This window comes from Cyclopterus lumpus, chromosome 11 (assembly GCF_009769545.1).
Source record: "Cyclopterus lumpus isolate fCycLum1 chromosome 11, fCycLum1.pri, whole genome shotgun sequence".
In the NCBI taxonomy this organism is placed as follows: Eukaryota; Metazoa; Chordata; class Actinopteri; order Perciformes; family Cyclopteridae; genus Cyclopterus; species Cyclopterus lumpus.
Window position 1 is genome coordinate 17,126,451 of NC_046976.1, and position 21,043 is coordinate 17,147,493.

A 21,043-nucleotide genomic window follows, 5' to 3' on the forward strand; every position below is an offset into this window, starting at 1 on the left:
GAGAAAATAACATTATTCTTTTAACAAGATACCGTTAGGCTTTTTTGGGGGGATTTTTAAGTTAACAAGGCAAAAGGGAACTTGTAACCCGCAGTAGTCCACTACCAACCTGTTTGGGCTCCTCTCTATTGTACAAGTATAGTTTAACTGTAAACATAAAGCATTACAGTAATGCAACTGATTCCTATTGGAGTTGTAACATTATTATTATTTATATATAATATAATTTAAAGAGTAACTTCTGCACTAAAACATAGACAGTTTGTGTGACCTGAGGCTTTTCTACCTGCAGGGGGCAGCAAGTTACACCTCGGAGCCGCTGCTCTACTGGAAATAAAAAAGACGAAGAAGAGTTTCCACAGCGACAACATAACGACAACTAACCAACCGTCCGTCCAACTAAATGCTGTCTCTCGGACAGCTAGCTTAAGTTAGTAACCCACAAACTATGACACCCTAAATGTTAACAGAAGGAGGGACAATAAAGCTCCAGACTTTTATAACGTGTTTGACATCGGTACGTTGACGAGTTTAATTCAAGATTTGCAACAAAAAAAAAAAAGAACGAGAAATGCAGTCAGGTGCACGCGCTGCGCTCGTGCTAGCTAACGCGCTAGCTAGGAATGGGAAACGTTCGCGTGTTGCTAACGTTACCGACTTTTCCGCACGTTTGTTGTCTGAAGATGGCGGAAACACGTTAGTAACGACGAGCATCGACACCGGGGAGCTGAACGCTTCTTCCGTGTGTCATTATATTGAATCCACGTTCAAGGGGAAGCTAATCATCAAGCTAGCTGCCAAAGCTTAGCTTTTGTGTGTGTGTGTGTGTGTAAAGGATACGTTTGTTTATCATTGGGAACATGTTTTCATATTAATGTAATTCATTCATATATTCGTATTTTAACCGGCTATATTAAATAAGTCCAGCTAAAAGCATTAACCCGTATTATATGTATATAAGTCTCAGATGGGCAGTACTACAGCTACTGGAAGGATAACGTAGCTACATTAAAGCAATGCATTGATTTCAAAAGGGGGGGGGGGGGGTCGTGTAATATTACATTTGGCATTATTATTAATATATTTAAACTTCAGTTTCCACCAGCCAGTCCAGTTGGGAGAATACATGCAGGGTTTCTATTGGTCGGTGTGGCTCTCGAAAGGTGATGTTGGGAGATCTTGACGTGCCTGTTCCTCACCTGTCAGATGCTGAGGGAACCCTTCCAGGATGTATGCCGTGTACAGACAAGCACACACACCCACCGCGGTGGAGCTGTCGGTCTACTGCAACTTTATATCCAGCAAGGAGAAGAATCTGGTGGTCGCCGGGACATCTCAACTTTATGTCTACAGGATTATTCACGATGTGGAGGTAACTATGTCTCTATGTTTGTTTTTGTTTTTAAAATAAAGGCATTGACAGCTTTTTGTGATGTGTGTGTGTAACACTTATGTCGTCATTTCAGAGTACATCAAAGGCTGACAAGTCTTCAGGTATGTCTAGAGGTCGCACTCGGGAGTACCATTTTTTATTTTATTTTTACAATGAATTGATGACATCAACTTAAATGAGTTAATTTGTGGTCCAACTTCTTTCTTTTCTCCCCCTACAGAGTCTAAAACCCGTAAGGAGAAGCTGGAGCAGGTGGCATCCTTTTCCCTCTTTGGCAATATTATGTCCATGGCCAGTGTGCAGCTTGTGGGAGCCAACAGAGACGCACTCCTGCTCAGTTTCAAAGATGCCAAGGTATCCTCGTCTAAGCTGTGCACTGCCCAACCACGTAAAAAAAAAAAAAAAAACTGCTTACAATTGTGTTTGGCTTGAGTGTGGTTGTGCTTGTTCTTTCACCAGTTGTCCGTAGTGGAGTATGACCCCGGGACACACGACCTCAAGACTCTGTCCCTCCATTACTTTGAGGAACCAGAGCTCAGAGTACGTAGAAAACGAGAACACAGTAAACGTGTGGAAAGTAAATGTCGGCGTGCACAAGTTAACAAATCGTTTAGCTAATTTGCAACTCTTTTTATTTTTTATTTTTTACACTTTCAGGACGGTTTTGTACAGAATGTACATATTCCAATTGTCCGCGTAGATCCAGAGAATCGCTGTGCTGTGATGCTCGTTTATGGCACCCAGCTCGTGGTGCTGCCGTTCAGGAAGGACACTCTGACCGATGAACAGGAGGGTGGCGTTGGAGAAGGGTACGCCTGCAGTTCACTACACATTCTGCTCATGAATGTCGTTTAGAGTCTGGTTTGGCACTCGTTTTGTTGTTACCAAATGTGGGAATTCCCATTTTAATGTATAACTTAAACTGCCATTTGTAGTTATGTCTGATGGATGTTGTTTTAAATATTACTACACATGTATGTGTAATTGTCTAACCGTTGTGTCTCATCTCCAGACCTAAATCCAGCTTCCTACCCAGCTACATAATCGATGTCCGCGAGCTGGACGAGAAGCTGCTGAACATCATCGACATGAAGTTCCTTCACGGCTACTACGAGCCCACGTTGCTCATCCTGTTTGAGCCCAACCAGACGTGGCCCGGGTCAGTCCACCACATTATCAGCTTTAACAACCACTTCTTTGTTGTTGTTGTTGTTGTTTTTGTTTTATTCAACCAGCAGATGTATTGACCAAAAACTAAATTAAGGTTACTGCCAAGTAGTTCCTTTTGTTGTTTTTTTTTTTTGCTTGCAGAATTTTTATTTACATGTTTAACTTCTGATTTCTGCTCCTTCTGCCAGGCGTGTTGCTGTGCGCCAGGACACTTGTAGCATCGTTGCCATCTCCCTCAACATAATGCAGAAGGTTCATCCCGTCATCTGGTCCCTCAGCAATCTGCCTTTTGACTGTACGCAGGTCATGCCTGTTCCCAAGCCAATCGGTGAGCTACAATCGTCACTACTTGTGTGGTCACTCGAGTTCCCGGTCCACCATCAAAATCATTTCTGTTTTAATATGTATTTAGACTCTCGTGCTGCCGTCGTCGCGTCTTTGATCACGTAGCGTATCTTTTCTAGGCGGCGTGGTGGTGTTTGCTGTAAATTCATTGCTGTACCTGAACCAGAGTGTCCCCCCATATGGAGTTTCTCTCAACTCTCAGACAACTGGGACCACAGCGTTCCCTCTACGTAAGCAATACCAGCGGAAACACACACACACACACACACACACACACACACACACACACACACACACACACACACACACACACCTTTTACTTGTATCTTTGACACATCGTGACAGTCCTCCCCTGGGTAACAACATGTCTTGGTTTCCCCAGGTGTGCAAGATGAAGTGAAGATCACACTCGACTGTTCCCAGTCTGACTTTATTGGCTACGACAAGATGGTCATCTCTCTAAAAGGAGGAGAAATGTGAGTCGGCGTAATCGACGCCCACAATGTACACAAACGATGGTGTCGGCTTCCCATTCTCCCACTGACTTGTTGTCGTCCCGCAGTTACGTGTTGACCCTCATCACGGACGGCATGAGGAGCGTCCGAGCTTTCCACTTTGACAAAGCTGCCGCCAGCGTCCTGACCACCTGCGTAAGTTCTGCTTGACAACGGCCCGATGAGACGGGAAGTCTCGAATGTTTCTCAATAGAACACAAAAGGTCGGAGGAATTTGGGTTTCGCTGACAGTGTTTTAAAATACTAATACCAGCAATTCAAGATTAAAGCTGCTGAATGCTACAGAAACACACCAAAACCCACAGGAGGTGTCTTATATCTGACGTAAAGTAAATCCTGAATATCTCCACCGTCTTGTCAGTTTTTAGGGGCTTTAGAATAGAAACTCATATGTGCCACTCTGGGCTCGCCTCCTTCCAGATGGTGACCATGGAGCCCGGCTACCTTTTCCTGGGTTCCCGGCTCGGGAACTCCCTGCTTCTGAAGTACACGGAGAAACTTCAGGAGACGCCACCAGAGGAGGGCGCAGACAACCCGGAGAGAGACGAGACGGATAAAGATAAAGCGGTATGATTTGTGATTGCGTTGAATGTGCATTTTGCCGATGCCTTTTTGTTGTGAAGAAGCATCGGAAATGCCGTCTTTCTTTTCACTTGAGTTATGTTTGTGTCGTTGCGGCAATTAGTTGAGATATAAGATGCTTTTATTTGAGAAATATTTGAGTTTTGCCTTTTTGTCGTCGACAATATTGCTTATAGATATCGCCACAGTGTAAACTAATTTGTCGCGCATCATTTCCAGGAAGAACCGCCAAGCAAAAAGAAGAGGGTAGAATCTTCCTCCAACTGGACGGGTATGTTCATATTTAAGTTTTCATATGTGCCAGAGGGGTGTGTGTGTGTGTGTGTGTGTGTGTGTGTGTGTGTGTGTGTGTGTGTGTGTGTGTGTGTGTGTGTGTGTGTGTGTGTGTGTGTGTGTGTGTGTGTGTGTGTGTGTGTGTGTGTGTGTGTGTGTGTGTGTGTGTGTGTGTGTGTGTGTGTGTGTGTGTGTGTGTGTGTGTGTGTGTGTGTGTGTGTGTGTGTGTGTGTGTGTGTGTGTGTGTGTGTGTGTGTGTGTGTGTGTGTGTGTGTGTGTGTGTGTGTGTGTGTGTGTGTGTGTGTGTGTGTGTGTGTGTGTGTGTGTGTGTGTGTGTGTGTGTTATCTGTGTTTCACGTCACTTCTTTGTCTGGTCAGATGAGGTTGATGAGATAGAAGTGTACGGCAGTGAGGCCCAGTCCGGCACTCAGCTGGCCACATACTCCTTTGAGGTAAAAAAAAATAAAGAAAACTCCCAAAGCTTAAATTGCTTTTTTTTCATATAACTGCTTATCTGTGTGGAGGATGATTTGATTTTATCTGTCGACATGCAGGTGTGTGACAGCATCCTCAACATTGGACCGTGTGCGAATGCCTCCATGGGCGAACCTGCGTTCTTGTCCGAAGAGGTATGTATATATATATATATATATATATATATAAATACACACTAAGACACTTTCTATAGTGTTCCCCTTTGGTCGATGGGTCACAGCAGATTCTGCCTCTCACTTAACTTTTTAAAAAAAAATTTTAAACATTGTATTGTGAGGTTTCTGACTTGGATGTTCTTATTACTCACAGTTCCAGAGCAACCCGGAGCCCGACCTGGAGGTCGTGGTGTGCTCTGGCTACGGCAAGAACGGTGCGCTGTCTGTACTCCAGGTAAAAATTCTCCCGCTGGTGTGGTGTATTGCTTTTAATGCACGTGCACCTGGTGAGGCATGAGACTGATACATGTTTTATATATATATATATAAATGTGTGTCTACGTGTACAGTATACCATCTGCTTACACGTGCTGCTTCCTTCCTTTCTGTTCACAGAGAAGCATCCGACCCCAAGTGGTCACTACGTTTGAGCTGCCAGGTTGCCACGACATGTGGACCGTCATCTCTAACGAAGTCAAGGAAGACAAAAAAGTACTGCGTTCTTTTATTTTTTTCGCTCGACAGCCGCAGGTTTTTTCACTCTCGTGGCCGTTCGCGGCGGGTTCCTTTTTTTTTTTTTAAAGACGTTTCTCGTTCCTTTTTTTTCTTTTTTTCTCAGGCAGCAAAAAGCGACGGATCGGAGGACGGGGCGGAGACCGAGACCGGCGAGGACGGTGAGGAGGGAGAACGGGACAAGGAGGAGAAGGAGAAAGAGGAGGTGGCGGCGGAAGAGGAGGAGGAGGTGGAGAAGACGGATCCTCCTCTGGAGGACGATACGAAGAAGCACGGCTTCCTCATTCTGAGCCGAGAGGATTCGACCATGGTAAGAAACACGCCACACACATCTTAATGTCCGGACATTTTCATTTGAACCAATGCAAAGATATACGTTTTGAATAGAAACGGGGTGTTAAGGGAAAAACAAAACCTATTGTGCGTTTTGGATGTAAGCTTCTGTATCTTGGCTGTTGTTGTGCAGATCCTCCAGACAGGCCAGGAGATCATGGAGCTGGACACCAGTGGCTTTGCTACCCAAGGACCCACTGTGTTCGCTGGAAACATCGGAGACAACAAGTACATCATTCAAGTCTCCCCCATGGGGATTCGCCTACTGGAAGGAGGTAAAATAGGATTTTGAAACGTTGAGAATAATATTTTTTACAACGGTTGTAGAAAACATGTACGATAGAGCGGATTGAAGGCGGTGAACACGATGGCAACCGGCTTCCCTGACGCATTCTTTTTCAATTTCCGCTTTCAGTCACACAGCTCCACTTCATCCCCGTCGACCTGGGCTCTCCCATAGTGCATTGCTCCGTGGCGGACCCTTTCGTCGTCATCATGACCGCCGACGGAGTCGTCACCATGTTTGCACTCAAGACCGACTCGTACATGGGCAAGACTCACCGCCTGGCCCTGCAGAAGCCTCAGATCCCCACTGTGAGTGCACCGGTCCTTATCGGACAATAATACGCCCCCTGGTGGACACGCTGCGGCTGTTGGGACAGACGCATTTAAAACCGCCTCTTCATTCAACAGCAATCGCGCGTGATCGCCCTCTGTGCGTACCGAGACGTGAGCGGCATGTTCACCACGGAAAACAAAGCGAGCAGCTCCTTCGTCAAAGAGGACACCGTCATCATCAGGAGTCAGTCTGAAACGGAGACCATCATCCACGACCTCAGGTAAGAGCGTCGCCCTCCATACTGCAACGTACAACCATGTCCTATTCATCCATGGATTGATTGACGTGTGTGTGTGTGTGTGTGTGTGTGTGTGTGTGTAGTAACACAGTGGACGATGAGGAGGAAATGCTGTATGGAGAATCCAACGCCGGCGCGGCGCATGGAAGGGACGAAATGGGCCGCAGCTACGGTTCTCAAGGGATCTTTGGAAGCGACGGCAGCTCGAGCAAAGCAGAACCCAGCCACTGGTGCATCATCATCAGGGAGAACGGTGTAATGGAGGTATATGTTACACCGTAGGAATATAAACACGGTATTAGACGTCCCTTTCACAGCCTTTAAACATTTTTTATTTAATTTTTTTACAGATTTACCAGCTCCCAGACTGGCGATTGGTGTTCCTGGTGAAGAACTTCCCAGTTGGTCAACGGGTGCTGGTGGACAGTTCATCCGGCCAGTCGGCAGCACAGGGGGAAGGTAAAAAAGAAGAAGTGACGCGTCAAGGAGAGATCCCACTCGTCAAAGAAGTGGCTCTGGTTTCACTCGGCTACAATTACAGCAGACCCTATTTACTGGTGAGCGCAATGAAAGAAAATAAATAACAACAACCTTAACATTGAATGAAAAAGGGGGAAATAACAAAAAGTGTTCTCGTTTCCCAGGTCCACGTGGAACAGGAGCTCCTGATCTACGAAGCGTTCCCGTACGACCAGCAGCAGCCACAAAACAACCTGAAAGTGCGCTTCAAAAAGGTAAGAGCTCAGACTGACGGAGACGAAGGTCCAACGAGTCAAAAGGAGGCGGATCTTAACCGTGCTGCTTGTACGACGCTCAGGTGCCCCACAACATCAACTTCAGAGAGAAGAAAACCAAGCTGAAGAAGGATAAGAAGGCGGAGAGCGGCGGCGCCGAGGAGAGTTCACCGGTGAAGAGTCGGATCGCCCGATTCAGATACTTTGAGGACATCTCCGGATACTCAGGGGTAAGGAAGCCATTTATATATATATATAAAAATTTTAAAAAAGCTTCATATTGTGTTACACCCCAAGCCGCGCACTCCTTTGAAGTGACTCTCCACGACTTCCTGGTTCTCACAGGTGTTCATCTGTGGGCCGTCTCCTCACTGGATGCTGGTCACGTCTCGCGGGGCCATCCGGCTTCACCCCATGACCATCGATGGCTCCATCGAGTCGTTCTCACCCTTCCATAACATCAACTGCCCCAAAGGGTTCCTCTACTTCAACAAGCAGGTGCACAGGACACACTCTCCCTTTGGTAGTGTTTGTATAGTATGAACGATGATAATTATTAATCTTCCTCTTCTTGTTTTTCTTCTAATTATCATTATTACTATCCAGGACTTCTGTAGTCTTCAAAAGCTTTTAACTCTTCTAAGAATTAGAATCTAGAGACTGTGAAACGTATTCTTTTATCCAGTTGTTCAGTGTGTGTGTGTGTGTGTGTGTGTGTCTCTACCCCGCAGGGCGAGCTGAGGATCAGCGTGCTGCCCACCTACCTGTCCTACGATGCTCCTTGGCCAGTCCGAAAAATCCCGCTGAGGTGCACCGTGCACTACGTCTCCTACCACGTCGAATCCAAGGCAAGGCTCCTCTCACTTGGCCCCCGAAGCGGCGACACGACACGCATTCAGGCCGCCGCGCGTTCCCCGGACTCTCGCACCTCCACTTGCATAACACGCTTGAAAAAAAAAAGAAAAGAAAAGAAAAGCGTATATATAGATCGAGCCCGCTTTGAAAAGTGTGAGATTTAAAAGCCCTCCGGGTCTCAAAGTGTTCTTACATCAATGAGGTTGTGACTTTGAGGGGATTAGTCTTTGATGTGAACTTTTTTTTCCCCGCGTAGGTGTACGCCGTGTGCACCAGTGTGAAAGAGACCTGCACACGCATCCCCAGGATGACGGGAGAGGAGAAGGAGTTCGAAACTATAGATCGAGGTCAGACATGAACACACGCACACACACACACACACACACACACGCAGGCGTTGAACGATAAGAAAATCAAATTTCACGATTATCTTATCACGCATTACCAAAACAGTTTCCCGGTGTCCCTTTTCTTTTAGCTAACTTGTTATTACTTACTTACTTATCATTCTAGCTAACTATTTCAACTGTGTATTAATTGTCTTTCAGCTACTTTTCATTTACAGCCATTCACACATTAAATACTTGTCCAACCAGTCAGCTGGTCCCGATGTTTGCTGATATTTTAACACAAACACGGTGAATCATTACTGTTGTTTCTCCGCAGACGACCGTTACATTAACCCTCAGCAGGAGAGGTTCTCCATCCAGCTCATCTCTCCAGTCAGCTGGGAGGCCATTCCCAACACGCGGTGAGGAGCGTTTAGAGAATTACGGGTTTAATTGAACATGTTGCGGGGGGGGTTTGGTGACTGTTTGTCAACAAATGCTCGTCTCATGAACTAAACTAAGTGGTTCTCTAAACCTAAACCTCCTGCGAAGATGGAGGTTCCTTTTTTCAAAGACACTGCATGTAACGAGTCCATATCTAGAGGGGGACCGAGAGCATCCCAGTAATTGTGTGACAATGTGTTGTATGGAACATGCAGCTCTTAAATCTTAATAATCGGACGCGACCGCCAAAGTAATCCAAAACTGAAATCGTGTGTGTGTGTGTGTGTGACTTCACGCTGTGTCCTCCCACAAGGTTCGACCTGGACGAGTGGGAACACGTGACCTGCATGAAGACGGTGGCCTTGAGGAGCCAGGAGACCGTGTCCGGGCTGAAGGGCTACATCGCGGCGGGGACCTGCCTGATGCAGGGGGAGGAGGTCACCTGCAGGGGCCGGGTGAGCAGCACAAGATAGAGTCTGTCCCTAGATTGTGGCGTCGTGACCCCCCCCCCCCCCCCCCCCCCCCCCCCCCCCCCCCCCCCCGAACGTCGGACAATGATCTGCTCTATTCAAACACGGGCTCAGGCAGACCGCCACGCAGACTTTGTACCTGGGCGCTGGCCTGAAACATCTCCTGATCGGCTTCTCGTTTTGATTTGTCTTTGTTCAGATCGTGATCCTGGACGTGATTGAAGTGGTGCCGGAGCCGGGCCAGCCCCTCACCAAGAACAAGTTCAAAGTGCTGTATGAGAAGGAACAGAAGGGGCCGGTGACGGCGCTGTGCCACTGCCACGGTTACCTGGTGTCGGCCATCGGACAGAAGGTCTCCACCCACAACTCTCGCATCACAAAAGAACACCGCTGTCTCATTCTGGATACGAGTATCTATATATATATATATATATATATCTAGTATCTATAATGAGATAACCCATTCTGACCATTCTGACCCCCACGTTGGTACAAAGGTGTCATAAATGTGCATAAATGAAGGTTGTACGTTCCCCCGCCACGTTCCTGCAGATCTTCCTGTGGGTCCTGAAGGACAACGACCTGACGGGCATGGCCTTCATCGACACGCAGCTGTACATCCACCAGATGTTCAGCATCAAGAATTTCATCCTGGCCGCAGACCTGATGAAGAGCGTCTCGCTGTTCCGCTACCAGCAGGAGAGCAAAACGCTGTCGCTCGTCAGCAGGGTGAGGAAGTGACAATCAATGGACCGTGATCAGAATTAGAAACCTTTTTTTTTTTTTTTTTTATTTGAGTATTGATGGCTCCTGTGGGTATTCTGGATTCTGTGGATTTTAATCTTCTGTTTGGCCAACAGGACGCAAAGCCCCTGGAGGTTTACAGCATCGAATTCATCGTGGACAACAACCAGCTGGGATTATTGGGTAATGCTTGTGACGCCCCTTTCGGGAAGCAAATTCAAAGAAAACACGTCTCCACGTTCTCATTCACACTTTTTATTTTATTTTTTTCCCCCCTTTTCAGTGTCGGATCGGGACAAGAACCTCTGCGTGTACATGTATTTACCCGAAGGTACGTACCCGGACACCTTGTGCTCGTGTCCAGTGTTTCAGTTCTAATTCGCAGTCACGTGACGAGTGTGCGTGCTCTGGCGCTTTGCAGCCAAAGAGAGCTTCGGAGGAATGCGCCTGCTGCGGCGAGCCGACTTCAACGCCGGCGCCAACATCAACACGTTCTGGCGGATGCCGTGCCGAGGCGCCCTGGAGGCCGGCAGCAAGAAGGCCCTGACGTGGGACAACAAGCACATCACGTGGTTTGGTGAGCACTTAAACATACGGGAAACCATGACGGAGATGTTAGAGGGCATTTCATAAAGGGTTGGCAGGTTAGTTTGTTTTTTTTGGCAGCTTGTGATGATTTTGGCAACTTTTAGATCTGTTAACCTTCATCAAAATGTTGGCTCTCCTCCCATTTATGATTGCCATCTGCAAAACCGCCGGGCTGTGTCTTTGTTTCCAGTCGCTCGGAGCTCTAATTGCTGTGGTAGCCGTTTCAATTTAATCCGACATTATACAAAAAAGACTTTGTGGAGGTTCATTTTTCATTTCTCGATAAAGGGAACTCAGTGAAAAACCTGTTTTGATGCTAGTCACTCACAGAATACTCCAAATTTTTTTATTGTTGAACGCTTATATTTTTTGCACAGAAATCTGACATTTGACATGTAACGATTCATCAATAATCAGTGTTATTTCTGTGTTAAATTCCTGCTCGTGTTAACTGTGGACCGAACCGTGTTCTTCTTCTGCGTTCCCACAGCGACGCTCGACGGAGGAGTCGGCATGCTCCTCCCCATGCAGGAGAAGACCTATCGCCGTCTGCTGATGTTGCAAAATGCTCTGAACAGCATGCTGCCTCACCACGCCGGCCTCAACCCAAAGGCCTTCAGGTCGGCGTCTGCCCCCCCCACCCCTACGCCTCGAAGACGGGATCAGAGTTTGTGACCCGTTGAGGTTGGAACTGAACTCCTTCTTCTTCTTTTCAGAATGCTGCACAGCGACAGAAGAACCCTGCAGAACGCCGTGCGGAACATCCTGGACGGAGAACTCCTCAACAAGTACCTGTACCTCAGTACGATGGAGCGCAGCGAGCTGGCCAAGAAGATCGGCACCACTCAAGACATAGTAAGTCTCCAGAGGGGGGGGTGGGGGGGGGAGTTCCTTGTTCTCCTCCTCCTCATTCTGTCCTCCTCATCTTCTCCTCCTTCTCATTCTGTCCTCCTCCTTCTCATTCTCTCCTCCTTCTCATTCTGTCCTCCTCCTTCTCATTCTCTCCTCCTCCTTCTCATCCTCCTCATCTCCTCCTCCTTCTCATCCTCCTCATCCTCATTCTCTCCTCCTCCTTCTCATTCTCCTTCTCTTCTCATCCTCTCCTCCCGTCCTCCTTCTCATTCTCCTCTTCTCCTCCCTTCGCCAACAGATCCTGGACGACCTTCTGGAGATCGACAGAGTGACGGCTCATTTCTGAGGTCCACATTCCCCACGTTCTTGTCTGCTGAATGCCGTTTTATATTGAATGGAGAAAACAAACCGTTTTGTTATTGGCCATCTTTGTGCACACCCGATTTTTGTTTTTCTTACTTGTTGGACGAAAAGAAAAAAAAGAGGGCAGCCATGTTTTCTTAGGATATTTTGTATTAAAACAATAAAATAAAAAAAATCTGTCCCGTACAAGTAATTTACACAAGGCGTGTGTGTGTTTATTGAGCGATAAAGACAATGATGCTTTTAAAGAGGAGGTAGAACATTTTATTGACATGGTTAAAATAATTTAAAATGCATTTGGTTAGGTGGCTGTTCTTTTTTGGACTCTGTGCTGAACTCAGAAGAAATGGGTCCAAAACACCAACACAAATATAAATTATCGTCTGCGTCGCCGTCATCAAAGCTGCAGCTTGTCCCACTTGGAGCGCGTTTGTTTGTGCGTCTTGTTTGTGCGTCTTGTTTGTTTTTTAAATGGGCGAAAAAAAGGCACGTTTACACGTCGCTCGGACAACACGCTGACTCAATGGCTCCGGGAATATTTCTTCAAAACATAATCCGCAGCTTGAAATGTCCATAGCTAAAACACTGAAAAGGAGGTAAAACACCCAAAAAATATATATGATCTTTCAATTTAAAAAAAAGCCTTACAATAGGCTGTGAGGTTCTACAACTCTGGTTCTCACCCGTTCTGAAAAAAAAAAAAAAAAGGACTTGTGTCTGGAACCAGAATCCAGGTTCATGCATGTGAGCAGCAGCTCTTAGAGCGCGGGGGGGGGGGGGGGGGGTGCATCGACGTGCGCGTGGAATCGCTCCTCCTCCGTAGCGAGGCGTTCACTACCGCAGGTACTCGTACATCTCGGCGTCCAGAGACACCAGGCCGAAGTACGACAGCAGGCCCAGGAAGGAGCGCGTCGCACTCATCGCCGCCATCTCCCATCTGTGGAAAAAAGGGGGGGGGGGGGGGGGGGGGTCGCATCGCTCACAGCCGGCAGGTCACAAAAAAAAAAACGAGTTGCGCCATCGACCAAATTTGTCGTTTACCTCAAAGCCAGTTCGAACTTGAGGCCCTCCCACGTCATCCTCGCCCAGCGGAACACCCAGAGCCGGGGCAGGATCCCCGTCCTCGCCGCCTGGATCTTCCCCCAGCCTCGCACCGCACTAGAGGACGAGAAGGGACGCCATCTTTACGAAGCCACGCTTTCTTTTTCACTAGCTTACGTCTAGGATCAGTTCCCGACCCCTTTTCTCCACGCTGGAGAAATGGCCGACGGCTTTATTTATTGTTCCGTTGGGTTTACAAGCGGGTAAACTGTGAACCTCTTGCGTCATGAATGTTGGCAGCGGCGTATAAACCGACCCGGTGAGTTCAGAACACTGATAAGATTTTGAAACGTTTACTCGGTAAACAGAAGTCAAAAAGGGGCCTGTTGAAATGGAAAAGGCCCAGAGTGTTGTAATATGAAGGGGTTTAAAATGTCAACTCGTAGAGCAGGAATCGTCACTATTAACGCCGTTTTGTATATATATTTATTTTTCCCGTTAGGAGGAGAACTTTGCTATTTCTCTACCCATTTTTTTTCATGTGTCAACTGAACTTTTCAGAAATTGAGCAATTAACCTCCACTTAAAGTGCTGTTTTTTTGGAGGTTATGAGAAGTGTCTGACAATATGGAAAAGGCTCGCTCTGAAATCCATTTCACGCCGTCCGACTATCACAACAAAACGAGCACTTTTTCCACCATTAGTGACTAAGCAACCCGACATTTACGAATACAAAACGGCACGTTAACCGGCGGCGGCGGCGGCACCGACCTCTTGGCCATGACGAAGTAGCGGTCCACCGGCGCCCCCAGCGCGATGTTGATGCTTCGCACCGTGTTGATGTTGCGGAACACGAGCAGCATGGGCCGCGGCATCGACTTCAGCACCTGCATGATGCTGTCGAAGCGGTCGCTGGCCATCTGGCGCATGTAGGTCGTCTCCTCCCGACTCAGGACGTTGGACAGGCCCAGCTCGCGCATGTTGATGGGCCGCTGCAGCAGCATCTCGCAGAAGAGGAAGTACTCTGCGCAGCAAGTTGGGAATACGAATGATTAAAATCACTGCAAGCGACGACTAGGTTCTCCGATGTCGGGGGTTTCGAAACGCCCCACAACGAACGTGCGCTCACCTTTGACGCCGAGTGCTTTGGAGTACTTCTCCATCGCCGCCTCCTCTCTCAGGACGACGGCGCGCCACAGTTTACACAGGGCCACTCTGTCACTGAAGGTCAAAAAGGTCACCTTCAGAGGTCACGGGTTGAAGAAACAAACAAACAAGGTTCTCCTGGTTATTACGAAGCAGACGGATCTTACCACTGGCTGAGGAACTCGTACAAGCCGTGGTCCAAGAGGACCAACTCTGCCTTGTTGTCAGGACCTCGTCTCACGAGAACTGCAAACGCAAAGAATTTATCAATAATATTCACGTCCTCGTGAAAACTGAGGGAGCACACACACACACACACACACACACACACACACACACACACACACACACACACACACACACACACACACACACACACACACACACACACACACACACACACACACACACACACACACACACACACACACACACACACACACACACACACACACACACACACACACACACACACACACACACACACACACACACACACACACACACACACACACACACACACACACACACACACACACACACACACACACACACACACACACACACACACACAGAGGATCCCCTTACATTTGTTCTGGAGATTTAAAGTAAGCATGATTTTGTTTTCTCGTCAGCGCCCTCTGGTGGACAAACTCTAGAACAGCGACCGTTTCTCACTCACCGTTTCCAGGGTGGGGGTCGGCGTGGATAAAACCGGTGTAGAATATTTGCTCGGAGAATGTTCGGATCAGCTTGTCCGCGGTCTGCAAAGCGAACATTTGACGGGGGGGGGGTTTCAGATAAAAAGGTTTCTACGGCAACGCTCCACCTTGAATGTCGGCCGCCGTGCAGCAACTCACGTCTTTCAGGCTCAATCCTTGTCTTTTAATTTCTTCCACGTTGTTGATTTTGCACCCGATGCAAAACTCCGCCGTCAACACTCGCTTTGAGAAGAAAAAGAAAAAAACGTGAAAAGAAAATTCCAGTAGACACACCCAGTTTATTTTACTACACTGATAATGACCTCACCTTACTGGTTTGCTCCCAGAAGACTTTGGGTACCACAACAAAGCTGAAGTGTTTCAGCTCCTCCGCACACCTCTCGGAATTCTTGGCCTCGTTCTCAAAGTCCAGCTCTTGACCGAGTGTGCCCTTCAAGTCCTGGATAAAGAACGCACATCAATAACAGGCCAAACATAGATATGTGGGATATGCATGTGGTCAACAAAAGAAACACAAACGTTTTCTGACCTTAAGAACCCATCGGAATCCAAAGCTGGGGTGCATGAATTTCACGACATCCAGCAGGATCTCCAATGTCCTGATGTCGCCATCGAACCGATCCCTGAGGTCAATGTACTGCACCTGCGGGCACCACATTCGCCAACAGTTTGGGATCAAAAAAGAGCCGAGACGGCAAACGGAAGATGCTAAAATGTCGGCACTCACCTTCACGGCGACGGGTGTCCCGTCGAACAGCTCGGCCTTGTGGACCTGGGCCAGGCTGGCGGCGGCGATGGGCTCGTAGTCGAACTCCTTAAAAAGCTGCTTGGGGGTTTTCTTGAAGTCTTCCTGGAAGAGAGCGTCCACCTGGTGCAGACACAGACGCCACCCTCAACCTTTTAGGCTGTCCCTCTTTTTTTTGTTTTTCTTTGTTTTTCTTTGTTTTGCCTTGTTAGTGCTGCGGCTCTCACCTCTTTGTACCTCCGGTTCAAGGCCTTGTCTTCCAGTATTTGCAGCGTGCGGATGTACTCGGGGGGCAGCAGGTGGTTGAACGAACACAGACCTTGGCCCAGTTTGATGTAGATGCCCCCGTTGCTCAGGGCTCCTTCCACCATGCGCTCCGCCGCCCTTTGGTGGCAGGCGGACATCTCGGCCAAGTAGGATGGGCTGCTCTGGCAGGGGAGGACGGCAGTGAGACATGACCAGAAGGACAAATCTGTGACACCCGCCGACACTTTTTATGACTAGAATCGAACAAAACGAGAAGACTCTTGACGAGAAGCCCGGCAGTCCAGAGGTCATCGGGAGCTTCAGACGGAGCCCTCCCCCCCCACCCCCACCGTGAATCGAATTGAGAACTTACCTCATCTCGGCCGCGAAGAGCCACGTTCGTGGTCCACCAGTAATCCACGGAGATGAACATTCCCACGGAGAGAGATCTGAGGACACACGAGACAAGAGAGGGGGGGGGGGGGTCGGCGCGGGACTTCAAGCGGTTTGCGTTTGACTCGTTAATATCAGTCCGTTGATGCATTGTTGGATCCCATGAATGGCGTTTCGCTTCAATGGATTTCCAAGAGAGTCGTCTCGTCATCGCCGAAGAGCGCGTCGACGTAACTTTAAACTATTGTCCTGCTAATCCTGGATTCCAACTTTAATTGGCTCCTGTATACTATTATTTCCGCCGTCTGTCATTCAGTAGATTACTTTTATGCCTCTTTTATTCCTTCCCCTCACCCCGTGTGTCATCATTCATTCAAAGCTAATTAATTAAGTTGAGTTAATTAGCTCAGCTTTTGTGACTGGAAACATATTCTGACTTCGACCACAGCGCCATCAAATTACAGATACTAAAACCACATTTTGATACGTGGGAACAGTTCCAAAAAAGAAAAATTAATAAGGAGAAATCGACCAGCATTAAAGTGACAATATGTCACTTTTTTTGAAAGAAGAAACCTGTTCCCTCCTCTTTAAAAACTGTCGCTGGTTGTCAAAAAAAAAAACACGGACGACAGCTTTATGGATTTCATCTCAAACCTGCAGAAGCGTCCGAAACCCTGGATCAGAATCTTCATCCTCCTCCGGTCTCTGGGTTCGGACGCGGCGTACTGGACCCCCACCGCCACGGGGACGCCGACGGAGGCGCCGACGAGCGTCTTCCACAACAGACCCCGGCGCTCGCTGTTTTCGGGGTACCTCAGGGAACCGAAGGGTCTGTTTCTTTGGAGCGAGGCGCCGGGTTGCGGCCGTCTTCGGAGCAGAGCCACGTGACGCAGACACAACCGTAACTAGAAAAGAAAAGAAGAAAAAAGGGGAAAAGAAGATCGAATCAATGCATGTTGAGAGGCCCGTCTCATTGCGACGTATGAATAGCAAAGGGACGTTACGCAATCGATGCCCGGATATCAGCGCAGCTCGGACAAAAAAAAAAAGGAGTACAAAGTCTTTTTTTTTTTTTTTTTTACAACACCATTATAAAGCTGTGTCAAAATGAGGCATTCACTTTTGAGCATAACTGGATTATTACACTTGTATTCATTTAAATAAGTGGCTCTTTTTTTGTTGTTGTGACTTTGTTTACATCTTCAAAAGTTGTGTTACTATTACTTCTCACAGCAGACCCCCCGTGGTCTGGACGGCAACTACTGACTATATGCATCGTGGATTCATCTGGCGATTAGTGTCTTCGTTAATTGATCAATCATTAAGCCAATAAACTGCCCCAAAACACTCGCAGTTCTTTTTAAAAGCTGACGTCTGCACATTGCTTTTTATTTTGACCGACCTGAAGTCCAAAATAGATCTCCTCCTACACCGCATGAATGCCTTCCTCCTGGCAAAACCCCCGAAACTCAGCGGGGGCCCTTTGCCTCACAACCCCCCCCCCCCCCACACACACACACACACACACACACACAATTACAACTCAACAGGCCGTTCAAAAGTCAGCACCCCCGCAAAGCAGCCGGCCCAGACTCTGAGGCCTCCACCGTAATCCCCCCCCCCCCCCCCCCCCCCAAAAAAAAACCCCACAGGATTTAATGACTACAGGCGCCCTGACCTCTGTGGTCTTGACGTCTTTTGTCTTGTCCCACCTCAAAACCCTCACAGGGTGATGGAGGGCAGCCCCGCCCGCTGCCCTTCCCTCCAAGACTTGTTCACTTCCAGGACTCTGGAGGCGGCCAAGAAAGATTGTAGCCCTTCCCCTCTGACTTTAAACGATGTCTCGATTAGTGCACTATATTTATTCTTATGCACCTTTCACCAGCAAGTCAAAAATAATCTGTTCTGATTCTGAAAACCAACATATATATTCATTTTAGAGCGTAAAGCAGAGAAAATCAGCGAATCCCCTCATTAACAAAGAAGGAACTCTGCTATGTTTGACTTAAAAAAACGATAAAGGTGGTTTCAAAAAAAATGTTGCCACTTCATCGACTGAGTAATTGATTAATCGAACACTCGTGCTTTTTAAACATCTTTACTCTAAACCCAGTCCCTTCAGTTGACTGGTTAGTTTGGTCAAATGAGACCTAAAAGCCGGCCAGTCAGCGATAGTTCTGAGGAGACAAAAGGTGACTGAACATCTACATCAAGCCTGATTCGCATGACAAAGATAGGGCGTTGAGTAATCAGCAGGGGAACATCATGTGTGGGTTTGTGTGTGCTGGGAAAGAAGAAGAGGGGGGGGGGGGGGGGGGTGTACATCAAGGCCAATACGACCAGCTTAGTAATACATAGTTGTTTTTTGTTCGCTGCCTCCAACTGAGGGACAAAATGTCTCCAGTGCTGACTAATGGATGTTCAGATAAGAGTGATGTTCAGGGACCTGAGCACCAACAGGCTCTCTGTCACTCACATGAGGAGCCAGCAACCACCCAGAGATGAGACACGTGTCAGCTGCTCCAGGCGTGTGTCTTTACAGCTTATAAATCACCTTTACGTTAAATGACCACTGCACATAGTAAAAGGAATGTGGCGAAATACACCGAAACCACAACACACACAACACACACACACACACACACACACAGACGCACGCACACACAGAGAGAGAGAGAGACGCACACACACACACACAGAGTGAGAGAGAGAGACGCACACACACACACAGAGTGAGAGAGAGACGCACACACACACACAGAGTGAGAGAGAGAGACGCACACACACACACACACACACACACAGAGTGAGAGAGAGAGAGAGAGACGCGTACACACACACACATAGAGTGAGAAAGAGAGACGCACACACACACACACGCACACACACAGAGTGAGATAGAGACGCACACACACACACGCACACACACACACACACACAGAGTGAGAGAGCGAGAGAGAGAGAGACGCACACTCACACACAAACAGGTTCTGCTCTTTTGATATCACGGATCAGTTCGGTGGTTTCTGTTGCTAAGACGACCAGTAACGCTGACGTAAAGTAACGTTACTGTTCACATTAATGTGGTCGTAGGGTCGACTAAGCTAATGCTAATGCTACTATCAAACCGAGCAAAAAAAAAAAAGAAGAGGTTTAGGAAATATTGTTAATTTACCCCTCGCGTGGTCTCCGCTGTCATGTTTCCTGGAGTAATAAAAAATAGCGTCCGCTCGCGGTGATTATTTCACATCCAAAGTGCCCTTTCCGGTGGGCAACGTCACTCGACCACTGGTGACGCCCCTTGCCAAGGGGCGGGGCTAGCCGAAGACGAAGGACGATAGACCGGGAGGGCTCACTCCCACCTCCTTACTTCCGGTTTCGCTTTAATCTTGTTCGTTGGCCATCATTTGGGATCTTTATTATTGCTCATAAGGTCTGTCTATTTTCTATGTGCGCCCATGAAATAGTAAGTAAAAAAATATGAAATGTTAAGTCATCATGATGAGATAGTAGGTCATAATGATGAGATAGTTGGTCATAATTATGAGATAGTAAGTCATCCTTATTTTTTCATCACAGTCATCAATGGACTTCCATAATTTTCTTTTTTCTGTCCAGACATCCAGAAAATGAAGTCCACCATTCACTGCCTCTGACCGTTTTGGAGGTGCAGATTTTTTTTGTTCGCTGGGAACGCAAGAAATGTTCGTTGGAGTACGTAAAGTACGACGCGTGTTGACATGCGGACTGGGCAGATATCTTTCTTGATGGCGGACTCTCTGGTAGGAGGACCCGTCATTATACGATTATAGCCATTGGTTCGACGAATTATTGATATTCGTCTCCTTCTTCTCCTCCTCCAACTGTCCCGACTACAACCTGTAGAGTTAATCACTGACAGTAACCGAGAGGACACAAGCACACTAAATAATGGCATGAGCGTGATGTCGGTTACAGTCAATATATTTTTATATATAAATATAATTTGCCTCACTTAGGGCAGATAATCCATTTAAATGCACGTTAAAGCACATGCTGTAGGCAAATAACTGACACGTGAGATTATTATTTGTAGGTTACATCATCTTACATCAGTTAGTTATAGGTCTCTATGTGCTCAAAAGTCCTCATCTAAAGGCGTATGGGAAGTTGTAATAAAACATAAGTAAAGAGATATGGCTTGAGTGGATTTTGTCCTTTAAACAGATCGTGTTGGGATTTATCTTTATAATATAGTATGTTAGTTTCTAGGTACCTATTTAAAAAATAATTTATAATAAATCACCTCTGGACAATTAGGTCACACAACCATATCACAGTTACACTGGTGTGTGTTTGTTTGTTTGTTTACATCTAGCACTATTATTTTGTTAGTTTAATATTATTCTATTCTATATTTTGTATATATTGTGCATTTTTATGATTAATATTGCGTTACTTGTTTGTATGAAGTCTGCTTTAGCGAAACAATTTCCATTTGCGGTATTAATAAAGTAACTATCTATTGCTGTCAGAGGTCACAATTACTCAGAGCCAACCGGAAACGTAGAGTGACCTTCAAATTAAAGGTTGTCCACTGACACACAAAAAAAAAGAAACGTCTGAAACGCACAAAAAAACACTCCAAATAATTCATGAAATACATTCATTTAGTTTTACTTTCTGAAAAACGCACATTTGGGGTATTTTATTCTGAAAAATGGGGAAAAACAACGTGTTTCCCATCTAACTTGGCTG

At 47.1% G+C, this 21,043-nt stretch overlaps 2 protein-coding genes across 2 annotated transcripts; one reads left to right on the plus strand and one right to left on the minus strand.

The window, feature by feature from the left end:
* The first annotated feature begins 357 nt into the window (after positions 1-357).
* Positions 358-12,037, plus strand: cpsf1 (cleavage and polyadenylation specific factor 1). The gene is made up of 38 exons (XM_034545377.1): positions 358-517; positions 1,207-1,372; positions 1,467-1,494; positions 1,614-1,747; positions 1,853-1,933; positions 2,051-2,202; positions 2,406-2,552; positions 2,752-2,891; positions 3,028-3,138; positions 3,291-3,384; positions 3,471-3,558; positions 3,844-3,990; positions 4,225-4,276; positions 4,657-4,730; positions 4,833-4,907; positions 5,083-5,163; positions 5,325-5,420; positions 5,548-5,751; positions 5,908-6,049; positions 6,190-6,368; positions 6,468-6,613; positions 6,715-6,895; positions 6,982-7,188; positions 7,276-7,365; positions 7,449-7,595; positions 7,711-7,863; positions 8,097-8,213; positions 8,477-8,567; positions 8,887-8,971; positions 9,307-9,448; positions 9,663-9,815; positions 10,016-10,192; positions 10,324-10,390; positions 10,491-10,538; positions 10,629-10,784; positions 11,286-11,415; positions 11,512-11,650; positions 11,946-12,037. The coding sequence occupies exons 2-38, from the start codon at positions 1,229-1,231 to the stop codon at positions 11,991-11,993; spliced, it is 4,446 nt and encodes a 1,481-aa protein (XP_034401268.1). The 5' UTR covers positions 358-517; positions 1,207-1,228; the 3' UTR covers positions 11,994-12,037.
* Positions 12,038-12,258: 221 nt separating this feature from the next.
* adck5 (aarF domain containing kinase 5) lies at positions 12,259-20,944 on the minus strand. Its single transcript, XM_034544657.1, has 14 exons — positions 19,482-20,944; positions 16,961-17,211; positions 16,284-16,359; positions 15,892-16,092; positions 15,647-15,787; positions 15,449-15,562; positions 15,227-15,358; positions 15,058-15,141; positions 14,880-14,961; positions 14,365-14,443; positions 14,181-14,272; positions 13,823-14,075; positions 13,052-13,168; positions 12,259-12,947 (listed from the first exon to the last, which is right to left on the minus strand). The coding sequence occupies exons 1-14, from the start codon at positions 19,503-19,505 to the stop codon at positions 12,845-12,847; spliced, it is 1,749 nt and encodes a 582-aa protein (XP_034400548.1). The 5' UTR covers positions 19,506-20,944; the 3' UTR covers positions 12,259-12,844.
* Between the last annotated feature and the right edge of the window lie 99 nt (positions 20,945-21,043).

Coding starts and splice junctions, on each gene's coding strand:
- cpsf1 (XM_034545377.1), top strand. CDS start 1,229: ATGTATGCCGTGTACAGACAAGCACACACACCCACCGCGGTGGAGCTG. Junction 4,731..4,832: donor TGGCCACATACTCCTTTGAG/GTAAAAAAAAAT, acceptor GTCGACATGCAG/GTGTGTGACAGCATCCTCAA. Junction 6,896..6,981: donor GGGAGAACGGTGTAATGGAG/GTATATGTTACA, acceptor ATTTTTTTACAG/ATTTACCAGCTCCCAGACTG.
- adck5 (XM_034544657.1), bottom strand. CDS start 19,505: ATGACAGCGGAGACCACGCGAGGG. Junction 16,360..16,960: donor GGTTTCGGACGCTTCTGCAG/GTTTGAGATGAA, acceptor GTGTGTCCTCAG/ATCTCTCTCCGTGGGAATGT. Junction 12,948..13,051: donor AAGTTCGAACTGGCTTTGAG/GTAAACGACAAA, acceptor TTTTTTCCACAG/ATGGGAGATGGCGGCGATGA.